Here is a 22,010-nt window from a genome sequence, read left to right as displayed (position 1 = left end):
AATGCAGCTTCCACACAAATTGAGAGACTACCCTCTGTTCAGAACCCCCAGGGGGCATCCGCCATTAGGGAGGCTCCATCACTGCCGGCACTTCAGTGACATGACACTGCCTGTGCGCGCCGTGCTATGGCTCGCTCTGCCATTCAGCCTGAGCTTTTACCTCTCAGAATGCGTGATGTGTCCTTACTTCCCCCTCTACGCTACGGTCAGGGCAACATCCTGATTGTTGTCAGCTACAAGGGTAGAGAGTCACATTATCTGTAAGTTTCAGTCAAGGAAAGTAGAGGGGCATTGTCAAATATCTTTGTAACAGGGTGTGGGTCCGCTCCCCAGCCCGGCCGCACCTTGAGGGAGTTGATGAGGGCCAGGTTGTTGAGGGTGATGTCGTTGTAGTAGTTCTTGATGTCTGTGAAGGCCTCCTCGTGCCGCTGCATCAGCACGTTGATCTGGCCGTTCTTCCTCTCCTCCACTTCGTGGATCTCAGTCTTTCTCCGCAGGTCGAGCTCATCCCTAAGCATCTTCATCTTCTTATCGTACTTGGCCTCAATTTCTGAAAGGCAGCAGCACACAGAGCAGCTCAGCAGACGAAGAAGAGGTGGCCCTGTGGCCACAAGAATAGATGGAATCTTAAGCAAGGCCTGAGCACACCCAGCAGGATGAAGGCTGTGCAGACAAGCTCTGCCGAAGAATAGGGTGGGCTTTGGTGGAGTTCCTTCTGCTGATGCTCACAGGTGACATATTCAGCACATGCACCACTGTCTGGCTCCCTCGCCTGTGGCAGGCATTCCTAATCATCCCTGCATTAGGGCTCCCAGCATCTGCGTGTCAGCTGATCCCAGTGGGCACTAACCATGGCCCATGTGGCCATCCAGCCAAACTGTGGGGCTTTATGAGTAAACCAGACTTCTGAAATGGGAGCCTCTCAGGCCAGGATACATGGAAAGACTATTCTAAGAATGCTGCCCACGAGACTGAATAATACCACCTGCTTCTGACTTCCGATTTGTGCCAGGAGTGGGGAAGTGGGTGGTAAGTGCAGCCTCCCCAACTCAGCATGGAAATCAGTTGTTCTGGAATTCTGAGTGGTCCATCAGCCCTGGAAACTACCATGTTCTCTCTCTTTGCGTGTCTGGGCTGTTTTACCCTGGTTGATGTGCCCTGGGTTAAAAACCCCAGAGGTAAATTACTTTCTATGGGAGGGGGCTCTGGCATCATCTTACACAGTATGTGTGTGAGAAACTGACCTCGCACCTGCCTCTCGAAGTCGTTTCGCATCTTGGTGATTTCCTCGGAGTGTTTCTGCAAAGGCAGAGCAGGCCATTAGCACGTCTGGCACAGAGAGAAGCCACTCCCTTGGGCTAGCCCGGCTCCTCACTGGTATGGAAAATCCAGCTCAGTAAATCCTGTGCTGCTTCTGGTGGGTACTGGGTTCCCTCATCTCCGAGCCCATGGACCACACCCAGAATAACGTGGCTTGGGTAACATCCACGTTTCATAACTCATTTCACTCTGCTAAAGTCCCCTCTGAGCTTGAGAGAATGTCAGCAGACATTCCGGGCACTAACCATGCTTGGCCTCTTGACCAATCTGCCTACAGGCTGAAGAGCAGTGAAGACTATGCAGAGCTGCAGGCTCTCTCCAGGTGCCCACTAACCTGCTTCAGCTGCAGCTTAGAGCAGCATTAAGAATTATTTTAATAGATATTATATATAAAAATTTTGAATAAAAAATTTAAATTGTTTTTAGAGCAGGTTTTTTATGCAATGGGAAGCTAACCACGTAACTACTCCGTATCCAGGCCTCCGGTAAGCAGACAGCCTCACATCACGGAATTCACTGGAAACCAGCCCATTCTGTGCTTTTGTCAGGAAAGACCAGACATTCTTGAGGTCCAAGATTTCAGCACCCTCAGGCTTCACTGCAAAGTATGCAACGTTACTGAGTTTTTTCCAGATTCAGTTGAGGCTGGGCTGCCTCCAGGCATGAGGCACATGAGCTGGCAAAGTCTTCTCAACCCACAGCAGGAAGAACCTTTGCAAACCAAAGTCGGACATATCCTCCCTCTGCCCAGATCATCCAGAGGTCCTCGACTCAGCAAGGTCAAAGCCCCAGTCCTCACTGTGGCTTCTGAGGCCAACAAGCTCTGACCTAGCTCCCCAGCCTTCTTGCTCCTGCCTCCCCTGGGCCTTCACACTGGCCAATCCCCTATCCTTTCTCCTGGCCTGGTCTCCCCCAGCCTGGCTCAGCCTTTGCCTCCTTCCAGCCTCTGCCCAACGTCACCTTGTCAATGAGGCATTTTCAGAACTCCTTGTAGAAAATGCAGCCCACCCTCACTTCCAGCACCCCTTCCCACATTGCTCTCCCACAGCAGTTATGCCACGATGTGCTGTATGTACTGGACACTATTGTGTCTTCCACTGTACACGTACTCTCTCCTTTCTAGACCATCAGCCACACCTGGACAGGCATTTGTCAGTCCTGTCCCCTCTATGTCCCCAGAGATCAGAACAGGGCCTGGTACCTTATGGTGCTCAGCATACGAATTTCAACCTCCACCTAGAACCCCCCCGGCCTCCCTCAGAAAGGACCAAAAAGTCTCAAAAGTCAGCCAGGTGCTCATGAGCCCAGCTTGCATGACACACTGCTGTGGCCACGTAGGGGCTGGCGCGCTGGACACTTGAGTGGTTGTGTGTGTCTCTAAATGCACCTGACATACTCCCTGGAAAGGAGCTGGTGTCAGGTGTCAGCAGCACATGGAGAGGGACCTGAGCTGGGTTTTCCTCTTGCGAAGTCAATTTGTTGATCAAGTCTGAGACAGAATTCTGCACTTGACCCCCAAATGGGGCTTGTTTGGATGCATGCTTTTTTGTGTGTGTGGTATTTCAATTAATTGCCAAAATGCAGGAGTTTTTACACAAAAATATGAATTCCTAGTTGCTGTTGAATAATCAGGAGTTTGCTGTCCCCAGCAGCCAGCCAGTGGGCACCGGAGACCCCCACACCTACCAGCCGCAGGTTCTGCATCACCACCTCGTTGGCCAGCTCCTGCTCCTTGAGCTCCACCTTCAGTGCCCGCACGTCCTTGCGCAGCAGGCCCTCCTGTGTGCAGTGCTCCTTCTGGGCCAGCTTCATGACCACCGTGCCCTCAGCCTGCATCTCCGTCAGGTTGTTCTGATGCTCGTACAGCAGGTGCTTCACCTTCTGCTTGTAGACCTGTGGGCAAGGAGAGCACTGCCTGTTCACCTGCACAAGCACACACACTCTGGCACACACATGCTCACCTGTACACACATGTTCCCCTGCACACGCACACACACTCCTGCATGTGCATGCTCACCTGTACACACGTTTACTTGCACAAGCACACACACTCCTGCATACACATGCTCACCTGTACACGCATGCTCACCTGCACACACTCCTGCACACGCATGCTCCTTTATAAAAAATACCTTCAGGTTCCCAGTGTAAAGGACATTAACAGGTCTGTGACCCCCAAAGCAAAAAGAGAAAATGCCCCTCATCCAACTCCTCTGCTCCTGTGTGGTGACTCCGCAGGGACAGGGGCCGGCCCACTCACCTTGATCTCCACCTGGTGCCTCTCCTCAGCCTCCTCCATCTCCCGGTCTTTGTTCCGCAGCTCGGCCTTCTTCTCCTCCAGCTGCCTCCGCGTGATCTCCCAGAAAGTGTGGATCTTGTCCCGCTCCAGCTGGAAGTAGTTGCGCTCCTCCCGCTCGCGGTCCAGCTCCTCCCGGATGCGGCTGACATGCTCCTCCACCTGGCCAGGCACAGCAGGGCCATGTGAGGCACCCAGCAGGAGCCCACCCACCGCACGGGGCGTGTGGACGGAGAAAGGCAAAGAAGAAGGAGGGAGGGACCACTCTCACCTAAAAATAAATAAGAGCTAAAAGTAAGAAGTTAAAATATGATGCTAGAAAGGCTCCAGGAACAGGATACATTCAGTAAATAGCAGAAATCTCTAGAATTTGGCAAATAATCATAAAATGGTTGTATCTTTTCATCCATTCCCAGGAACATATACTAAAGAAATTTCTCAAAAGAACACAACAGTTTTCTGCTCAGATATTTGCCACATTGTCATTACAACAGCAAAAAAAATAAAAAGGAAATGATCTAAGATGATTTTAAATAGGAAAACGGTTGGGAAATTATAGCATATCAACCAGAAGATTATATGGGTGAAAGATACAGAGGTATGAAAATGATGTAGCAACATGTAAACACGTTCACAAAATAATACTAAATGCAAAAAGTCACCTTTAAAGATGTATGTTAAGCAAAAAATACACAAAACCAGTAGACCCCTAACAGTCACGAGGGTTTGGTCCACAGCCCATCGCAAATCTGCAAATAGGTTAAAAAGAAAAAGTAGGACAGGCTCTTGGCTTTCTTGGGAATCTCATTACCCTCAAGAATTGGTTATCTTCTGAGTATAACTTCAGGCCACTCACTGTAAAGCTCTTCTCTCCTGATAACCCCATTCCCCACAGGGAAACCACATTTCTCCCTTTAAGAAAGGGCCAAGGAGGGGCAACAAGGGGGCCCCTAAGGTGGACGCAGGCTGGAGCTTGGCTCCCCATGAGGGAGACATGGCACCCCAGGATCTGACTAGGGCCTCAGCAGATGACAATGTCTTCATGTCACAGACCTTTAGTGTCACTCAAACAAATAGTCTAAACCAGGCTCCTGCCTACCCTGGCTCCCATCGTTAGATTTTGCCATCACTCAATATTTAGATTTCCAGTTTCTCTTAAAAAATCAGAATACAGCACTGGAGCCCAATGTCCACAGAGTAACCATCCACTGAACTGACTGCAGCTGTCCCCAGTACCTCATTCCTGCCTGGACCCTCGTCACTTCCAAGGTGTCCATGCCTCAAACATGCACTGTGCCACAGCAAGGCTCTGCTGTGCAGACTGACCACTGCCACATCCCAGTTCTGTGTCCACAGGGACAGGAAGTAAAAGGGAGACAGGAAACAGCTCAACTGCTGGGGCAATGCAATGTGCAATCCATTCTCCTCACAGCCCAGTGATCTCCAAAACACACACCTGACCCCACTACCCTCTGCCTAAACTGCCAATGGCTCCCCTACATGTAAAATAAAGCCCCTCTACCATCGTTCAAAGGCGTCTGTCCAGCTTTCCAACTTGAGCTCACATGACTCTGTCATCTCCTTTGTATTTATTTTTTATCTTAAAACTATCAAAAGAAAGTAAAGGTTGTTAACACTAACATACAGTTGACACAGAGCCCTCAGATCCATATGAGATGCTCATGGAGCAGCTGTCAACAGCACAGAGGCTGGAGGAGGCACCACACCTGCTCCCATGGTTTGCTGTGTTTTCAGGAGCCTTTTAATTGAAATTGTAATTAGATAATTATGTTCTCTAGCCCTTAACTTCATCAAAACGGACAAGTGGCTTAAAATAATTCCTAATGTTTAATGTTAAATAAAATAAAGGAGAATGCTATAGATGCATGTGCTGATAACAGCTCTGTAAACATCAGGTGCATAAAAGAATAAAATTGAAAGCAAATACAGAAAATTAAAACTAGCTTTTATATCAGAAAAACATTTCCTTCCAAATCCCTACAACGCTATAAAAAAGTTCTTTGACGTGGCTGTTACTGCATTTTTTTTTTTAATATGTACTGTGCTTGAGAGCTCTGGAGCTGATGAGAACTATGGAAATGGGGAAGGCATATCCTGGTCTGGACAGTACAGGAGCCAGACTGAGGGGAGATGCGCGAGGAGGCAGAAGGCAGCAATGCGCGGTCTGAAAGAGGTTCATGAACACAAACGGCCAGAGAGACGAATTGGTATAGCACCCACCCACCCCGACCCAGGACTGGGCCAAGGCACAGGGCCGGGCTGGTCCCACTCACCTGCTCCTTGCTCATGTCCTCCGGAGCGAGCCCGTCAATAATCGGGGTACCTTTGGCTTTCCCTTTCTTCCCTTTCTTTTTGGGAGCCTTTGGTTAAAGAAGAGATGATTGGGTCAGCAAGGGAGGCTCTGACTAATGGCTTCACCTTCTGGCGGGTTCTGATTCCCTCCCAGGGTCCTGCAGGAGAGGAGTACCTGTTTGGAACCTCTACTCTACTGCTCATGCCCCCACCTGGAGCACATCACTCTGCACTAAGGTTTCCCAGCCTTAACCACACCTTCTCTGTTGACATCTTTGGAGAAGCAAGAAGGACAAATCTTCCTTTTCAGAAGGCAACAGTTTCCCCCTCAGAAAGGAGCAGAGGGGAACTCATTCCACATCCACTCCTTGGTATATGGCAGAGACCTCCTTGGTGTGGATGCAAAGTCTACTTGGCCTCAAGAAGGCAGAACCCCAATACCACACTGCCAAATGTTACCATGTTGGCTATAATGCTTGGTAACCACCATAGAGAAACCTGCCAAAAACTCTTCCACACGTGTACGGAGAAATGCCTGCATAGTAATGATCGAAGGCGACAATATGAGGCTTCCTTTCTTCCAGATATAAAACTCCTTCAGAGAACCTGGTCCAGACAGCTGGAGTGGCCAGCACTCACCCTGGGCACTCGGTAAATGGTTCACCATATGGAACTGCTCGGGGTGTCACGCTTCTTTTAACAACTTCGACAAGGTGAGAGAGAGAACCGTCCGGCCCACTCAGCTCCCAAGGGCTGCTCCAGCAGATACTGCACTTCCAGATCCTCGTCCTTCTGCCTTCTCTTCTCCCAACTCTCTGTGGCCTGTGCTTTTGTGTGCGTGTGCATCTACATGGCTCTGTAATGTTTTTATGTGCATGTGTCTTTAAGTGTCTCTGTAACATTTTCATGATTACAAAAAAAATTTATGTGGAAATCTTAGAAAACATAAAGAGCAAAAAAAAGAAAAGAAAACCACCCATATTCCCACAAGCTAGTGATTAGATGTATTTTGGTGGTCTTTTTCCAGTTAATTTACAAAAGACTCATCCACTGAAATCTTCCCTCCTAATGTTCTGCCCTTTTTCTAATCCCTCTACTCCAAGAAGTCCACCCCATCAGAAGATCCCAAAGGCTCGTCACCACTTTGCATCTGGGACACCCACAGCCCACTTCAGGGGCCTGAACAAGCTCCTGGGCATCGCCCACATAGAGGCATCCTCCCTCCAGCATCCAGATACCCACCCTGCTGCTCCTGCCTCCACGCTGAATCACTGACAACTCCTGACAACAATATCGCGGGGAGGGGCCAGCTGAGGGCCCTATCACATGAGAGCCACAGGATGGAGAACTGGTGAGGCAGCAGCTCCCACCAGGCTCTTCTCAATACAGGCCCGACTTCTCTGAGGTTCTCCAAGGAAAGAGCAGTTCCTGTACCCTAAGGCTCTACCCTGGGCACCGGACCCTCTGTCCAAGATCCCCTGGTGTTCAGGGACCTCTAGCCACCTGGTATGCCCCAGGCTCTCCAACTCCGGGACTGAAGGTCCCAGGGTATCCCCTGCACCAGACTCTCCTCCATGAGGACTCTGTGTGCCTCAGAGCCCTGCCAGGTGAGACCCTAGGTCCAAAGATCTGACCAACCAAGCCTTCCATTCCAGGCTGGAAATCCCCTTTACCTAGGTTCTCTCTTCTGGATGCCCTGCACACTAGGCCCTGGGTCCCGGGGGGAGGGTTCTATGACCACCCCTGTACAGGATCCTGGAGAGCACAGATCTCTCAGCTCCAAGTGCATGCGGGATGCGGCATGGGGGATGCGGGATGGGGCCCTGGGCTCTACCCACGGGAACTCCAGGAGAGCACCAAGTTCTCAAGTCCAAAAACCCAGAGCCCCAGGCCTCCCCTCCTGGAGTCTCAGTGTGCACAGGTCCCGGGGACCCAGGGCTCCCCATCCAGGGGCCTCTCTGCGCAGGAGACCCCGGAGCTCAGGCCTCCCCGCCCAGCGGTCTCCGCGCGCAGGGCCGGTTAACCAAGGAGCACCAAGCCCCGGCGCAGACCCTAGTGGCTGCCCGCCCCTCCTCACCATGGCGGTGGCCGTCAGAGGCCGCGAACAGAGGACAAACGTGCCCCCACGCCGAAGGCTGCGTCGTCTCTCGGCAACTGCTGGGCGATCCCGCGCGCAGTCTCGAGGATCCTCGCGAGACTCCGTCCGCCACTACACGCCCTGGCAACGGCGGGAGCGTGTCCCTAGCAACGCGCGCCGGACCGAGCCAGGGGTTGCGGAGTCCGAGGTTTTGCTCGCGGCAAGGTGTCCTGCACGCGCTGGGGCTCCTCGACTCTCCTAAGTGCGTTTCGGTGCGAGATGTATTTGCTTATTGCCGGTGTCCCCACTGGAACTTAAGCTCCATGGGACGCGGGGAAGGAACCGTTTTGTCCACGTCTTACCTACAACCGAGAAGAGTCCACAGCAGGTTGCCTTCAATGAGGGAGAGAGGGAGGGAGGACGGATCTGGCCCCCAAGGCTCCGGGACATTATCCAAATTAGATTCAAATATGGGCTGAGACTCTGCCCCGGGCCTCACCCCACCCTGCCCACCTCTGAAGACTCCTCCCACCTCTGCCCTGGTGAGGATGGAAGATGGCGGGGTTTCCACAAATCCTCAGAAGAAAACAAAAATTGGAAAGGAAAGTATGTTCCAGCTAGGTCCAAAGTTTGGAAATTAGCAAGTGTCCCCCTCACAAAAGTAAACTGCTCTGCCTGAAGAGGCCTCCTCGGTGGCCCCCTGTCCTCGTGGTGAGGAAAAACCAGATACGCTGCCAGACGTTTCCAGACAGCACTACAGAAAAGAGAGAATCACCAGCTTCCTCTCCTAACCTCTTGCTCTGAAAACCGCTAACCATTTTACAATTTCCAAAACGAATTTCCACTCCCAGCCACCACCCTTTTACCTACACACATCACTCTGTCACCAAGAAGGGTAGGAGTTCGTCACAAGAGGTGGTCGTTTGTTGGGGTTTTTTTTTTTTGGTTTTTTTTTTGCTGAGGAAGATTGGCCCTGAGCTACCATCTGTGCTCATCTTCCTCTATTTGTATGTAGAATGCCCCCACAGCATGGCTTGATGAGCAGTGTGTAGGTCCGCACGCGGGATCCGAACCTGTGAACCCCAGGCCACTGAAGTGGGGCCCGTGAACTTAACCACTATGCCACTGGGCGGGCCTTGAGGTGGTCATCTTTACACACCATTTGTTGTCTTTTTCTCCTACACTCTTGTGAAAGAGGACATGAGTGGAGCCATATTAACACAGAGCCAGAGCAACTGTTTCAGAGAAATTTCATTTTGCGTCCTGTTTTCTCTATCTTCCAAGCTGGACCAAACTGGCAGCACTCCAAGAAGTCAGTGAGGACAAGAATATCCTGTCTGTAAGGACTGATGGAACTGGACTTTGCTGATGACCGAATTGCTAACCAATGAAGTTCAAGTCTAGCCTTTTCCCTGAAGACCGATGCTCAAGCCAATCTAGGAATTACAAACCTCGCCTGACCTCATCCAGCACCAACGAACTCTTCTTTAGTACAACTCACCTCCCCTTCCTTCCTTTTTCCCATAAAAACCCTGAGCCCCTCTCCTGTAATCGGGACACTGTTTGGGTTTCTACCTGAACCTGTGCTCCCCGAATGCAATTCTTTGATCCCAAATAAACACTTTGCTCTTAAACCCGTGTCTGTTTCTGTAAGTTGACACTCCCAACTTGAGCATCTTCCTAAATAGTGGTTTTGCATCAGGTCATGTTTCCCCATCTGTTTTGGGATGGAGAAGATTCCAGAATCTTCTCCCCCTGGAGAACTGTGTTGGGGACAGAGTGTGAGTAATGAAGAAAGGCTCTGGGGGCTTGGATCTGCCTGGCCCGCCCAGGGGTAAGATGCCTTATGCACTGGGCTTGCTCAGGCCGCAGGCACCCACACAGCAGCAGGGATATGAGAGCCACAGTGATGAGCCTGAGGGGCGTCCCGTTTGCCCACTCGAGCCCTGATTGTTCTTGGAGAGGAGCAGCCAGTCAGAAGGACTGCACTGCCGCAGCTTGCACAGAGCTATGACTTCTTTATAGCAGGCCCTGAGGCCTCTGTGAGGTCTGGTCGGAGCACTGTGCCTGGGCAGCCTAGCGCCTGCGCCTCTGTGCTGACACCACTGGCCTGAGAGGGGCCTTCTCCCCCAAGGTGGGTCTCCCAGAGGGAGTCTGGCAGGTGAGACAGTACAGCAGAGTGGCAACAGCGGGGTAATTATTATCATTTAACGTATTAACATTAACATTAACATATCATTTAGCATATTGCAGACCCAATATGCTAGGTGCTTCATGCTGATTGGCTGTTTGCTTTGGAAGTCTGACAGGGAGTCCTGAATTAAACAAACACATGACAAGAATTCCTTTCAGCAAAAAGGGCGAGAACAGGAGGGTTAGCTCAGGAGGAGACGCGGTGTGCATCTGGCCCACACCTGCAGTGCAGCTTGGTTGATCAGTGTGGACTGCCAAGATGAATAGTGTCGGGAGCCCTGGCTGCCGACTCCCAGGGCTCCCGACAAGGCCCACAGTGACCTGTACTTTTTACACTGGATTCAAGTTTAGATTTTTAGAAAAGAGCCTTTTCTTCACATGTGTGGCTTAAGATACTTTTATTCAGCATCAAGCTTGGCAGCTCAGAAACCCAGATAAATGGCATCTGAGTTTCCTGCTAAACCTGAGAGCAAATGTGGATACATAAGCCTCACCGACCGTGCTGTGTAATGCCTGGCTCTTCCTAATGCCCACTTCCTCAGTCGGCCAGGCAAACTGCCTCAGGCCACTGCCCCAACTCAATGGAGGCCTGCATGTCAGGATCACAGAGCGCTGAAGAAGACTGGACTTGCTTTAAGAGATAAATAGTGACGTATTTACAAATGAAATTACATAACGTGTATAGGATTTGCTTCCAAACAACCCAGCAGTGAAGAGAGGCAATTGAGAGTAGAGAAGAAACAAAATCAGCCAGGAGTTGGTAATCGTTGAATCTAAGTGACGGGTACATGCGGGTTGATTGTGCTGTTCTCTCTACTTTTGTTTGAAAATGTTCTTAATGAAAAGTTAAAAATAAACACTGGCCTCTGGAGTCAGATCACCTCCTGCTTACCAGCTGGGATGCCTTTGACGAGACCCTCTCCGTATCCATTTACTCATCTCTCCAGTGGGGATACTTATGAAATAACAGTCACTGTTACAGCTACTATGACTGCAGAGCAGGTTGTCCCCAACACACAGTGGCTTAACACAGCGACAACACCGGTTTGGCTCATGATTCTGCAACTCGGCCAGGACTGGGTGGGGACAGCTTGCCTCTGCCCCGGGGGCTGGCTCAAAGGCAGGGTATCACATCTCGCCAATTCGCTATTGCTGGCCAGAACACACACAGGTGGCCTCTCAAGTGGCCTGGGCTTTCTCACACAGGGTGGCCAGGCTCCAGGGGAACCTTCAGAGAGACAGCTGAGTCCTCCTTATGACCCAGCCTTGGAAGTAACACAACATCACTTCTGCCACATTCTATCAGCAGGAGTAGTCACAAACATTGCCCAGGTTGAAGCGGAAGGAACACAGATGGAGTGTCTTGATGGGAGTGGAAGGTTCTGGAAGACATGTGGAATCAGAAATACTGCTCTGACCATTTTGAGAAAACACAATCTACTACCTCAGCTGACTCCAAGCAGCCTGTGCCCACTCCCTGTCCTGACTTCCCAGGGGTCACTGGCTTGCTTATGTCCCCACCAGCCACCCTGCAACTCAGCTTTATCTCTGAGATGCCAAACTCTCCACCTCTTGGGGTGGCACAGGGTCCAGTGGCTTGAAAACTACAGGGGGTTGTCCCAGTGGGTCATGAAATCATTTTAGACGGAATCAAACAGCAGTTTTTGTTTTCGTTTGTTTTGTAAACTAAGGAAAAATGGGACCTATTAGCCTGCTTCACTGTTCAAGTCTCAAATGCCATGGGCTGGATTTGATCAGAGCTGGGCTGGGCAGTGAGGACCTGGGTTGGCTCTGACCACCTGCCTTTGAGAAGCTGCCTTTCCTGCAAACACCAAGTTCACAGCAAACACCAAGTTCACAGCCACCTCCCTCCTCTGCGGGCCTTTTCCACTCCCAGCGGGGAACAAACTCTTCTCGCTGATGATTTTCTTTGGTTTGGTTTGTTTTTGTAAAAGTGCAGACCGTGGGCTTGGATCCGGACCTTCTGGCTTCCAATGCTGGGCTGTGCAACCTTGGCCAGATTACCTACCTTCTCTGTGCTCAGCTTCTTCACCTGTAAAACCAGAATACCGTTTTAGGATCGCTGAGAGAATTAATGAGATACTGCACACAAAGGCTTTCTCACAGAGCCGCATTCCAGGGGCTTGTGTGCGGGCCTAGTGCAGCAGACCAGCGTTTCGAGGTGGGACTTGACTGATCTGTTTTGAGATCTCAGCACGCCCAGGCCTCGCTCTCCTTCCCTGGGCAGTCCTCCCTGCCAGCCCCCATCTCCTTATCTCCCATCCCCCACCCACGCCCCCTCCAGCCTCGCCATTAAACGCCCCACCACCACCACCCCAACCCGTGTTTCTCCATTGCGTTTACCATAATCGGCAGCTCTACGTTTATGGGCTCGAGTGTTGGCTCCGCCTCTCCTAGTGCCCACCCCTCTACGCCCCGCGAAGCGCCGGCACGTAGTTGGCGCCCCATAAATATCTGGGGGCGAACAAATGGACGGAAGTCGGCGCGGCTGCAGAGTGAGTGCGCGCGCAGGCTCCGCAGTCGCCGGGCCAGAGGTGGGAGGCTGCAGCCGGGGCCAGGGGGTCCGCAGCGGGGGCGAGGTCCGAGGGAGAGGCGGTCCGCAGGACCCGGGGCCGGCAGGGGGCGCGCGCGGGGCGGGGCGGGGCCGCACCTGTGCCGCGGGGCTCCGGGGGAGGATGGGGGGGCCCCGGGGCCCCGAAGCAGCTGCGCGCCCCGCCCCGCGGGCTCCTCCCCGCCGCCGCGGCCCCCCGGCTGCTGCCCCGATGCGCTGCGCCGGGAGCCTGGGCCGAGTCGCCGCTGAAGCTGCAGGGGCGTCCGGGCCGGGTGACGCCGCCGCCGCCCGCGCCCCTCCCAGACCCCACCTGCCGCATGGAGCCCCCGGAGGGCGCCAGCCCGGGAGGTGAGTGCGGCCCCAGCCCCCGGGAGCCCCCGAGCTCCGCCTTCCACGCAGCGAGCTGCAGCCCCTTCCCTCCGGGCCCACTTATCGGCCGCGCCCAGGGGCCGCGAAGACCCACCGGCAGCTCCGAGTCCCCGCTGCCCGGGCGGAGCAGGGGGAGCCGGGCCAGGGGCACCTCCCGGGAACGGCCCCCGCTCTGGGCTGGGGGCGCACAGACCGCGTCCCCGCCCCCTCGTCCTCTGCGCTCCGGGCCCCGGCAGCCGCGTGTGGCGCGCTCCTGGGTGGGTGGTCCAGAGTTTCGTCCTGAACCCCCTCTCAGCCGAGCCGGGGATCCGGGGCTCAGGAGATGGGGCGTGCCAGGGCCGGTGTTTGGGGTCCGGGTCGGTGAGGCTTGAGGGCGACGCTGACCGCCTGGCCGCGCATCTGCTTTGTTCACCCCAGCCGCGACTCCCGGGGCCAGGGCGGGGAGGCCGCGGCCGGGATCCTGCAGGGCACGGGGCTGAGATAGGGTCGGCGTGGCGTGCCCCCGGCACGGCCTGCGGGGGGCTCCTACGCCTGCAGGAGTTCTTGGCCTGGGCGAGGTGCGGGGCGCACACATCTCGGAGAGCAGGTGTGCACGGAGTGACCCCTCCTCGCCTGGCCCTGTCAGCTGCCTGGTACTTGGACGTTGGGATCCTATCTTGGGTGTCCCCCTCGGAATCTGGCCCCAGCAAGGTGATGGCTGATGATGGGAGGAAAACTGCAGGAATCCCTCTCAGAGCCCTTTCAGAAAGGGTTTGGGGGTGTCATTGGCCTAGGAACTTGGATGCAAACTGCAGGGCTCCTCCACCGGCCTGGCCAGGCCCCAGATGATGCATACTGGGTTTCCTGGAGGTCCCATCCCAAGGAGCCACTCCCTGCCCACACAAGGACCTGCCAGAGATCCCCTAGCCACACCAGCAGCCTCCTCTGGAGCCCACAAGGCTGGTCTGGGAGGCATTCAGAAGCAGTGCCCCCCTGCCCCCCCCCCCCCCCCCCCCCCGTGTCTGTAGTCTGAGTTAGGCAGGTGCATTCCAGATGGCTGTTTGGGGGCCCTTGTCACCTCCCTGCAAGGGTCACCAGACACACCCTGGGGGCTAGTGGGTGTGAGTTTTCTTTGTTTTGTCATGTGTGGGAGGGATCCAGCTTTTTCTTGCCACTGACGATGCCAGGCCCCCTGGGGGTTCCCAGTGGTAGCTTTGTGGGGATGTGAAGGGGAAGATTTGGAGAGTGGGGTGGGGGAGCACAGAGCTGTGAGATGTGGGCAAAGCAGCCAGGCCCCTCTGAGCCTCCATGTCGTGGAGACAGCTGCCCTTCCCCTGCAGGGCTGTGGGGCCCAGAGGGAGAAAGCAGAGGGAAGGCATTGGGAGAGGAGCTTAAAACTGTTCAGTTTCTGAATCTCACTCACTGGTTGGGTTCTGAGAGACCTGACCCGTTCAGGGTACAGACGTGTATTTACTAGGTGCCTACTCTGTGCGGGCCCTGGGGTGGGGCTGGGGACACAGTGGGGCAGCCGGGGCCATGCTCGGCAGGCTCACACTTATTACCCCATAGCCCCTTCCTGCCTGCACAGTGGGCTGGTGATCTCCACTCCGTGGATGGCACGAGGTCACAGGTGGGTGGCTGTGACTGTCATTCTCAGTTCACTGACTTTTGAGAACTTTATTTTGGAGAGTGCAGAGCACACAGAGAGTAGAGGGAACAGTACAGTCAAGCTCCTGTGCCACCTCCCAGCCTGCTCAACTAGACCACCACCAACCTCCCTTCAGTAGCAATTTGTAGCAAATCTAGACATATTATTTCATCCATAAGTATTTCTGAAATTCTCTCTAAAAGATAAGATTTTTATAGAGTATAATTAAAATACCATTTTTGCACCTAAACGAATTAACAGTCATTTCTTAACAGCCAAGTGTGCAGACATAGAGGTGGGAAGTGTGTGGGGGTGTGGCGCAGAATGCCCTTCTTGAAGGTTCCCAGCTGGTACCTTTGGAAAACCAAGGTTCTAGCCCCACCCCCTGTCCCGTCTGCAGAAAGGCCACAATGAAAGTGAGAGGCCACAGCCTTGCCCTCAGGAGGCTGAGCCTACACAGGACCCACTCAGCATCCTCAAAATGCTCAAGGGAGGGGCCCTGAATCCAGGAACAGGGCCTGGGGAGATGGGGTGCAGGTGGCCCCACCTCTGTGACCGTCTCTCCCTCCCTGCAGTCATTTTTTTCATGATATTCATTCATTCACTTCATTAATTTGTTTGTTCTTTCATTCGTGGCTGTGTGCAGAGTGCCTCCTCGACGCTCAGGGCAAGGCCCTGGGCACACAGCAGGAAACTTGAGATTTGGGCCAAGTTCTCAGCATCAATGTGCTGGAAAATAGGTCAGCAGCATAGCACAAGGTAACCCTATCATCTCCACCCAGATCGGCAGTCGGCCCTGGGGCCGGGAGGGGCAGAACTGTGGCACCCCAACTGCAGTCTCCCCTCAGGGGTGCTGCTTCAGTGCCTGCACAGGTCAGGCAGCAGCGGCCCCTGCAGGGGGCCGAGGGCTTCATTCCCTTGATGGGGCTGCACTGGGCTCAGAGCCAGGGTATCGCTGTCCCATCGCTGATGGCCCTCCCGGGCATCAGAAACACCTGCCCTGGCCCAGGTGATCTGGGGCTACTGAGGCCACCCAGCTTGCGGCTCAGCCTGGCTGTCAAGCACCCTCACCCCTGTGGCTCCCTGTGTGGTCCCTCCTCTGCTTCGTGCTCCCCGGCACCCAGCAGGTCTCACCCGTGGAGAATTTGTCCCTCTTTCCTACAAGGGGCTTGTCGAGAAGGTGTCAGACAGACCTGGTGATCCCTAGGGCAGCCGCTTATTAACTATGCAGTGGGGTCCTGGGCTCACTCCTTCAACAGACATTTATAGTGCCCCTACTGTGTGCCAGGACCAAGCCTGGGTCCTGGAGCTCACACTTTTCATACCCAATCCCAGCCTCAGCGTCGGTGCACAGCCAAGTTAGGTACATGTCAACTCCAGCCAAAATCAACCTTTGTTTTTTTAAATTGAGATAGAATTCATGTATCATAAAATTCACACTTTTAAAGTGTACAATTCAGTTTTGTTAGTATATTTACAAAGTTGTGCAACCATCACCACCATCTGATTTTACAATATTTTCATCACCCCAGAAAGAAACCCTGTCCCCACTAGCAATCACTCCTCATTCCACACACACCCCAGCCGCTGGCAACCACCAGTCTACTTTCTATGTCTTTTCTAATCTACTTTTTTCTATGGATTTGCCTAGTCTGGACATTTCATATGGAATCATATGCGGCCTTTTGTGACTGGCATCTTGCACTCGCCATAATGTTTTCAGGGTTCACGTGTCAGTGCTTCATTTCTTTTTATGGCTGAGTAATATTCCACTGTGTGGATGGACCACATTTTGTTTATCCACTCATCCACTGATGGGCAACTGGGTTTGACTCCACTTTTGACTGTTGTGAATAGTGCCGTGGTGAACATTCGTGTGTCAGTGTGTGGACGTGTGCTTTCACTCCTCCCGGGTCTGAGTGTAGGAGCAGAACTGCTGGGCCGGTGGTGACTTGACGTTTGATAGTCTGAGGAGCAGCTACACTGTTTTCCACAGTGGCTGCCCCACTTGACCTGCCAGGATCAATCTTGCCTCTTCCTGGGGGCCCAGGGTCTCCTCTGTCCCTGGCATCTGCCCTAGCATTCTGACTCTTATTCTCCTGTTTTCATCATATTCTTCCAACCAAAAGATCAGTGTCCTTGATGGCAAAAGTTGTATCTTCTTCTCTTTCCTCCCCCAACAGCCTTGACACAGGCCAGGGCACCAGGATTTACAGAACAAAGACCAGCCCACTGCCAGAGGGAGATGGAAAAGAATCAAAAGCTAGACACGTGGTGATTTCAAAACTTGAGGGGTTTTGAACTGTATTCTGTTAACTATGACACCATCAATCACAGATGCTTTGCTGTTTCCAGGATGTTGAAATTTGATAAAATGTGCTTCTTACAGTCAGTAGGCCAGGACTCTGTGCCTGTGGGGTCTGGAGGTCTGTCCCAGGGGCCCCTGGATCCCAGGACCTATAATGAGGCCTTTCAGCATTCCCAGCCCGCCTCCCTCAGGCAAGATGGAGAAAGGACTGTGCTGTGTGGCTGAGGTCCTGCTTGCCTGCCCCGCCCCCCATCTCAGGGCATGTGGAGGACTTCATCCTTCCTGCCTGGTCTGCATCTGTAACAATGCAGGTAATGCTGTCCCACTCAGCTCAGAATCCTTCAGCGGCCTCTCCTAGCTCACTCAGAGTAGCAGCCCAAGTCCTGAGCACGTTTATGTGATGGGCAGCCCCCCCACTGCCGTTCCTCAGATGTGCAGCCATGCCCCGCTCAGGACCTTTGCTGGTCTGTCTCTCCCAGGTATCACATGGCTCCTGCCCACCTTCAGACCCCTCCCCCAAATGGGAGAACAGCCCCCACTGCCCCGGCACTGCCTGCCCTTGAGAGGGCAGAAACCACCTATTTTGGTCATGCCGTGTTCCCAGTGCAGAGTGGGCACTCAGGAAATCTGTTGGATGACTGAATGAGTGAATGAATGAATGAGTGCCTTCTCTTCTAGACGTGGGGCCTCACCCAGCGAGAGAGGGCATTTGTAAGCAGAGACCCCACCTCTGTCCCACCTTCTTTCAGAAACTTACTTCCACCTGGGTCTGGGCCCAGGGACACATAGCAGCTTCCCCGTGGGCACAGTGTTAGGCAGGTCTCACCTCCCTCCCTCCCTGTCCTGCTCCCAGCTCCATGCCATGACTCGGGAACAGAGGCCAGCAGGTGAGAGCCTGGACTCCATGGTTCCCCGGGCCGAGTGCCTGGGACGAGCTGAGTCTCTAAACCACAAAATTCAGCTGGTTGTGACGTAGGTTGAAAACCAGAGCATGCTGGGACTATACCTGGTCTATACCTGGCATAGACCAATATGAGAAAACCGTGAGCCGCTGTCACTATTCTGGTTATTAACCCAGAGCCACCTGCCCCGTTTGGAGGCTCCAGACGGCAGCACCTGCCCTGAGCCCCCAGCCCTGACAGAGTCACCCACAACCACGGGCCACATGTGTGGAAGCATCATGTGTGGAAGCATCCGAGTTGTGGCTACAGCACAGGCCAGTGGGACACGAGCACATACCTGTCACACTCGCATCCTCAGGGAGGGAGACCCAGGGCCACTGTGCCAACCCCACCTTGAGCAAACCAAAGCAACTGTCCTGCAGAGTAAAGGCCCACAAGGGGTCAATCCTTCACCCTTGACCGGGACTCTCAGACAGATGGCCTGAGGTTCGAGGCAGAGAGGGCAGGAAGGTGTCCTTGCCAGCTGGGTGGGCCAGGATGCTGGTGGGTGTAACTCTACCCTGTGAGGATGCTCAGAAGCCACATTCCAAATGCTGCCGAGAAGAGGAAACTGGATCTCTTGAGCCCCCATCTGGCCTGGCCAGCCCCGGCCCATGTGATAACACAGCACGAGCAGAGCTCAGTAGGCCACTGGTCAGCAGGCCCACCTTCCCTCAGCCACGCTTCCTAGGGGCGACCCAACCAGCTCTGCAGCTGCAAATCGATATCATTATTTTCCCACTCAGCTGGGGACCTTCCAGACCCACAAGCTGGCCGGCGTCCAGGCTGCTGACCACACTGTCAGGGGGGACACACAGGCAGATGTCGGCACTGAGGGCCCCAGCTGGGCCCCCCTCGGCGCAACGCTGCAGGCAGCGGCTCCTGGGGCTTCATCCCTCAGGGATCCCTCAGCTGAGGGGTGGTGGGGATCTGTGGGGAGGAGTCCTGGGAGAGGGCGGCAACAGGGCCACAGTGGTGACATCGGGGAGCCAAGGGGTCCAGTTGGCTCAGGGGACCCTCAGGCTGTGTGTGGGGGTAATGGAGTCCGGCAGCTGTGGAGGGGGAGATGCCAGTGGGCTCTGGACATGCTGGAGGAGGAGCTGGTAAGAGGTGTGGATGGAGGGGTGTGAGCTGACAGGACAGGTGTCAGCCCCAGCAAGAGAAAGGTGAGGTTGGCACTTCTGTGGGGCCGTGGTCCCATCACCGAGTGGCACAGTCTCCACCAAGCAGATATCCAAGGGGCCTCCTGCTCTTATCTGACAAAAAATTGTTAAATATGAAAAACAAGTAATTATATTTAAAAAAATAATTGCATAGAAAAAACCTGGAGGAACATTCCCCCATGGTGAGGTGAGGTTGGTGGCGAGGGGTCTGCTACTTCTTCCTGTTCTGTAACTCTTTGTGAGAATGTATTACTTTGAATTCAAAAACATAGATGTTTTTTTTTAAAGTCGGTCCGCAGAGGACAGCTGGATGAGCAGGGGCCATTCTGTGTTAAAGGAGCCAATGGGCAAGGAAATGCACGAGTGACCACTGGACCCTGGGTTGGAACAAAAAGTAGAAACAGGTGACAGTGTTGGGGCACTGGGGGCTCTGAGCTGATGGGCCCGCAAGGAAGTCCCCATGAGACCTGCGCAGCCTGTGCTCAAGTATGCAGGGCAAGGGTCTGCAGGTCATCCCATTCCTCATCCACAGCAGGAGGCCACCATGGAGAAGCCCACCAGCCCCTTGTCTGGGGTCCTGGCCTGAGGCCACCCTTGGTCACTGCTCAGAGCCTCAAAGGAGGGCTCCGTGAGCCAAGTTCTCTAGTCCTCCCTGCCTGCATCCTGTAGGGTGTGGGAACCCCCGTCTCTTCTGGGGGTGTAGGAGCTCCTATGTCTTGTCCTAAGGGTATAGAAGCCCCATGTCGCCTCTCGGGTTAACATCTTTTTGCAGACACAGTTAAGGAGGGTGAGGTGCCAAAGGCTGCCCTGGGCACCCCGGCCCCTGGAACGGGGGACAGCTGCCACTCGCCTGTGGCCGAGGAGGAGGTGGGCATCCCAATACCGGCACCGGGGCTCCTGCAGGTCACGGAGAGGAGGCGTAAGTACAGCCGACCTGCCCAGCACACTCCATGGGGACCCGTGGGCTCCCATGGGAAACGGGGGCACACATCCCGTCCAAACACTTCTCTGGTTGGGGGGGCCCTGGCTGTACCATCTGTAGAAATGGGTACCACAGAAGGCACTTAGTCTTGAGTGTGGAGAGCAGACAGTGGGATCTGGGTGTGCCCCATCTTATCCTGACCTCCTGGGCTTTACCCAGAGTTCTGGTTCCTCCCTGGGCCTCGTGGGGGGGCTCTTGGTGGAGAGACTGTGCCAATGACTGGCCCCCTTTGCCCCCAGAGCCCCTGAGCAGCGTCTCCTCCCTGGAGGTGCACTTTGACCTCCTGGACCTCACCGAGCTGACCGACATGTCTGACCAGGAGCTGGCTGAGGTCTTTGCTGACTCGGATGACGAGAACCTGACCAGCGAGGCACCGGCAGGTGGGGCTGCAGTTGGGGCATAGTGGGCGGTGTGGGGAAGTCCTGGGGCCCAAGACCCCCGAACACTGCTCCCTGCAAAACCACCCCCAAACACTGCTCCCTGCAAAACCCTCTTTTTGAAAATAACTTTATCTCAAGTGTGTTTTAAGTATCACCATTCTACCATTTCATTCAGCATTTTTGCATTTTACTTACCTATTTGCCCAACTTTAAGGAATTTTCCTCCTGTTACAGCTACCCCTCCTCAATTCTACTTTTCAAACGCCAACAAAAGGCCAAAACCACAGTCCCATGGAAGGAAGAATTTACTAAATGTGAATTTAATCACAAGTTAGGCCGAGCACAAAGGGGGTAGCATTTGCTTGGGCCCTCCTCAGCTCAGCCCTGACTGGATTTCCCTTGCGATTCTCAAGGAAGCATTGCCCTTGGCCGAAGACCCTGAAGGCCTCAGAAACAGCAAGGCAGCCAGTGAGGGCCCGGTGGCCTTCCTCCCTCCCTGCTCGCACCCCACGCAGGCGGGGGGTGGAGGAGTGGGTCAGGGGCTCAGACCCCAGCCCTGTGGAGCCTGCACCCTGGGAGGGCAAGGGGGTGGTCGGCTGCTCTGGGCTAGGCCACACCCAGACCCACAGGTCCGCACGGCTGGTGGCCCAGCACCTGTGTGTTTTATAAGCGTCCAGGAGACCCCAATGTGCAGCCGGACCCCGTGATGCAGACAGACAGGGGACCCCAGTCCCGCTGACCCCCACCCTCGTGTTCCCACCAGGCCTGCACCCACTGCCCCGGGCCGGCTGTCTGCGCTCGCCCTCCTGGACGCGCACCAGAGCTGAGAAGAACCGTGAGAAGCAGCCCCTCAGTGACGCTGAGGGGCAGCCAGCAGTTGTGGACACGTTTCTCACCGTGGAGAGGCCCAAGGAGGACTAGGCGGGCCGGCCTCAGGGCCGAGGTGGGGAAACTCAAGATAGTCATGACCCTGGGGACACTCCACCCGCCCCACGTGGCTCCAGGCCGGGGTCTCAGGGCGCCCCAGCACAAGCACAGCCCAACGGCCTTATGTCCAGCTCCTTCCTGGTCCCTGGATCAGGGACCACAACGCCTGGGGATGAGATGGGAGTGGCCTGGGCCTTCTGGAAACTTCTGTCTGTAGGACCGGTGCTCTAGTCTGTCACAGGATCCCCGAGTGGGCTCTGGGAGAGGGGGACCTGGGTCGGCAGAGCCGCTCTGCAGATGGGGTCTCAGGGTTCTGGTCTGTGAGTGGCCCCGCCGAGCTCCCACCCAGGGAGTATGTGGGTGGGGAGTCCTTAAAATTGCCACCTTGATTTCAATCCTGTCCCCTTCCTGCAGCCCAGGGAACAATGTCGACACCAGGGCCCCATCCCCAGGCCCTAAAACCCTGCCTGTCCTGGTCTCTGCGTGACAGCAGGGCCCACCCTCCTAGTTCAGAACACCAAATATGGCACTATTTAGCTCCC

At 54.4% G+C, this 22,010-nt stretch overlaps 2 protein-coding genes across 7 annotated transcripts in view; one reads left to right on the top strand and one right to left on the bottom strand.

Annotated features, from left to right (window-relative positions):
• GAS8 (growth arrest specific 8) overlaps positions 1–12,739 on the bottom strand; it is a 22,192-nt gene extending 9,453 nt beyond the window's left edge. The window contains exons 1-8 of one of the 4 annotated variants that reach the window (XM_058528593.1): positions 12,564–12,739; positions 12,229–12,252; positions 8,007–8,368; positions 5,911–5,997; positions 3,581–3,778; positions 3,007–3,213; positions 1,245–1,299; positions 345–550 (exon numbers count right to left, since the gene is read on the bottom strand). In XM_058528593.1, the coding sequence (XP_058384576.1) occupies positions 345–550; positions 1,245–1,299; positions 3,007–3,213; positions 3,581–3,778; positions 5,911–5,997; positions 8,007–8,009 (756 nt within the window). In that variant the 5' untranslated portion in view covers positions 8,010–8,368; positions 12,229–12,252; positions 12,564–12,739. Of the gene's footprint in view, positions 1–344; positions 551–1,244; positions 1,300–3,006; positions 3,214–3,580; positions 3,779–5,910; positions 5,998–6,568; positions 7,180–8,006; positions 8,429–12,228; positions 12,253–12,563 lie in introns of those variants that run through there. The other 3 variants (XM_058528590.1, XM_058528591.1, XM_058528592.1) reach the window with 3 other exon arrangements.
• Positions 12,263–22,010, top strand: DBNDD1 (dysbindin domain containing 1). Of its 3 annotated transcripts, none has more exons than XM_058528598.1 (4): positions 12,263–12,715; positions 19,468–20,098; positions 20,401–20,541; positions 21,305–22,010. In XM_058528598.1, the coding sequence occupies exons 3-4, from the start codon at positions 20,469–20,471 to the stop codon at positions 21,460–21,462; spliced, it is 231 nt and encodes a 76-aa protein (XP_058384581.1). In that variant the 5' UTR covers positions 12,263–12,715; positions 19,468–20,098; positions 20,401–20,468; the 3' UTR covers positions 21,463–22,010. The 3 variants fall into 3 exon arrangements, with proteins under 3 accessions (XP_058384581.1, XP_058384578.1, XP_058384580.1); XM_058528595.1 differs by lacking the exon at positions 12,263–12,715 and adding an exon at positions 12,938–13,119 and having other exon boundaries at positions 19,952–20,098; XM_058528597.1 differs by lacking the exon at positions 12,263–12,715 and adding an exon at positions 12,944–13,119.

This window comes from Diceros bicornis, chromosome 32, assembly GCF_020826845.1.
Source record: "Diceros bicornis minor isolate mBicDic1 chromosome 32, mDicBic1.mat.cur, whole genome shotgun sequence".
In the NCBI taxonomy this organism is placed as follows: domain Eukaryota; kingdom Metazoa; phylum Chordata; class Mammalia; order Perissodactyla; family Rhinocerotidae; genus Diceros; species Diceros bicornis.
This window is presented reverse-complemented; position numbering and strand designations above follow the sequence as displayed.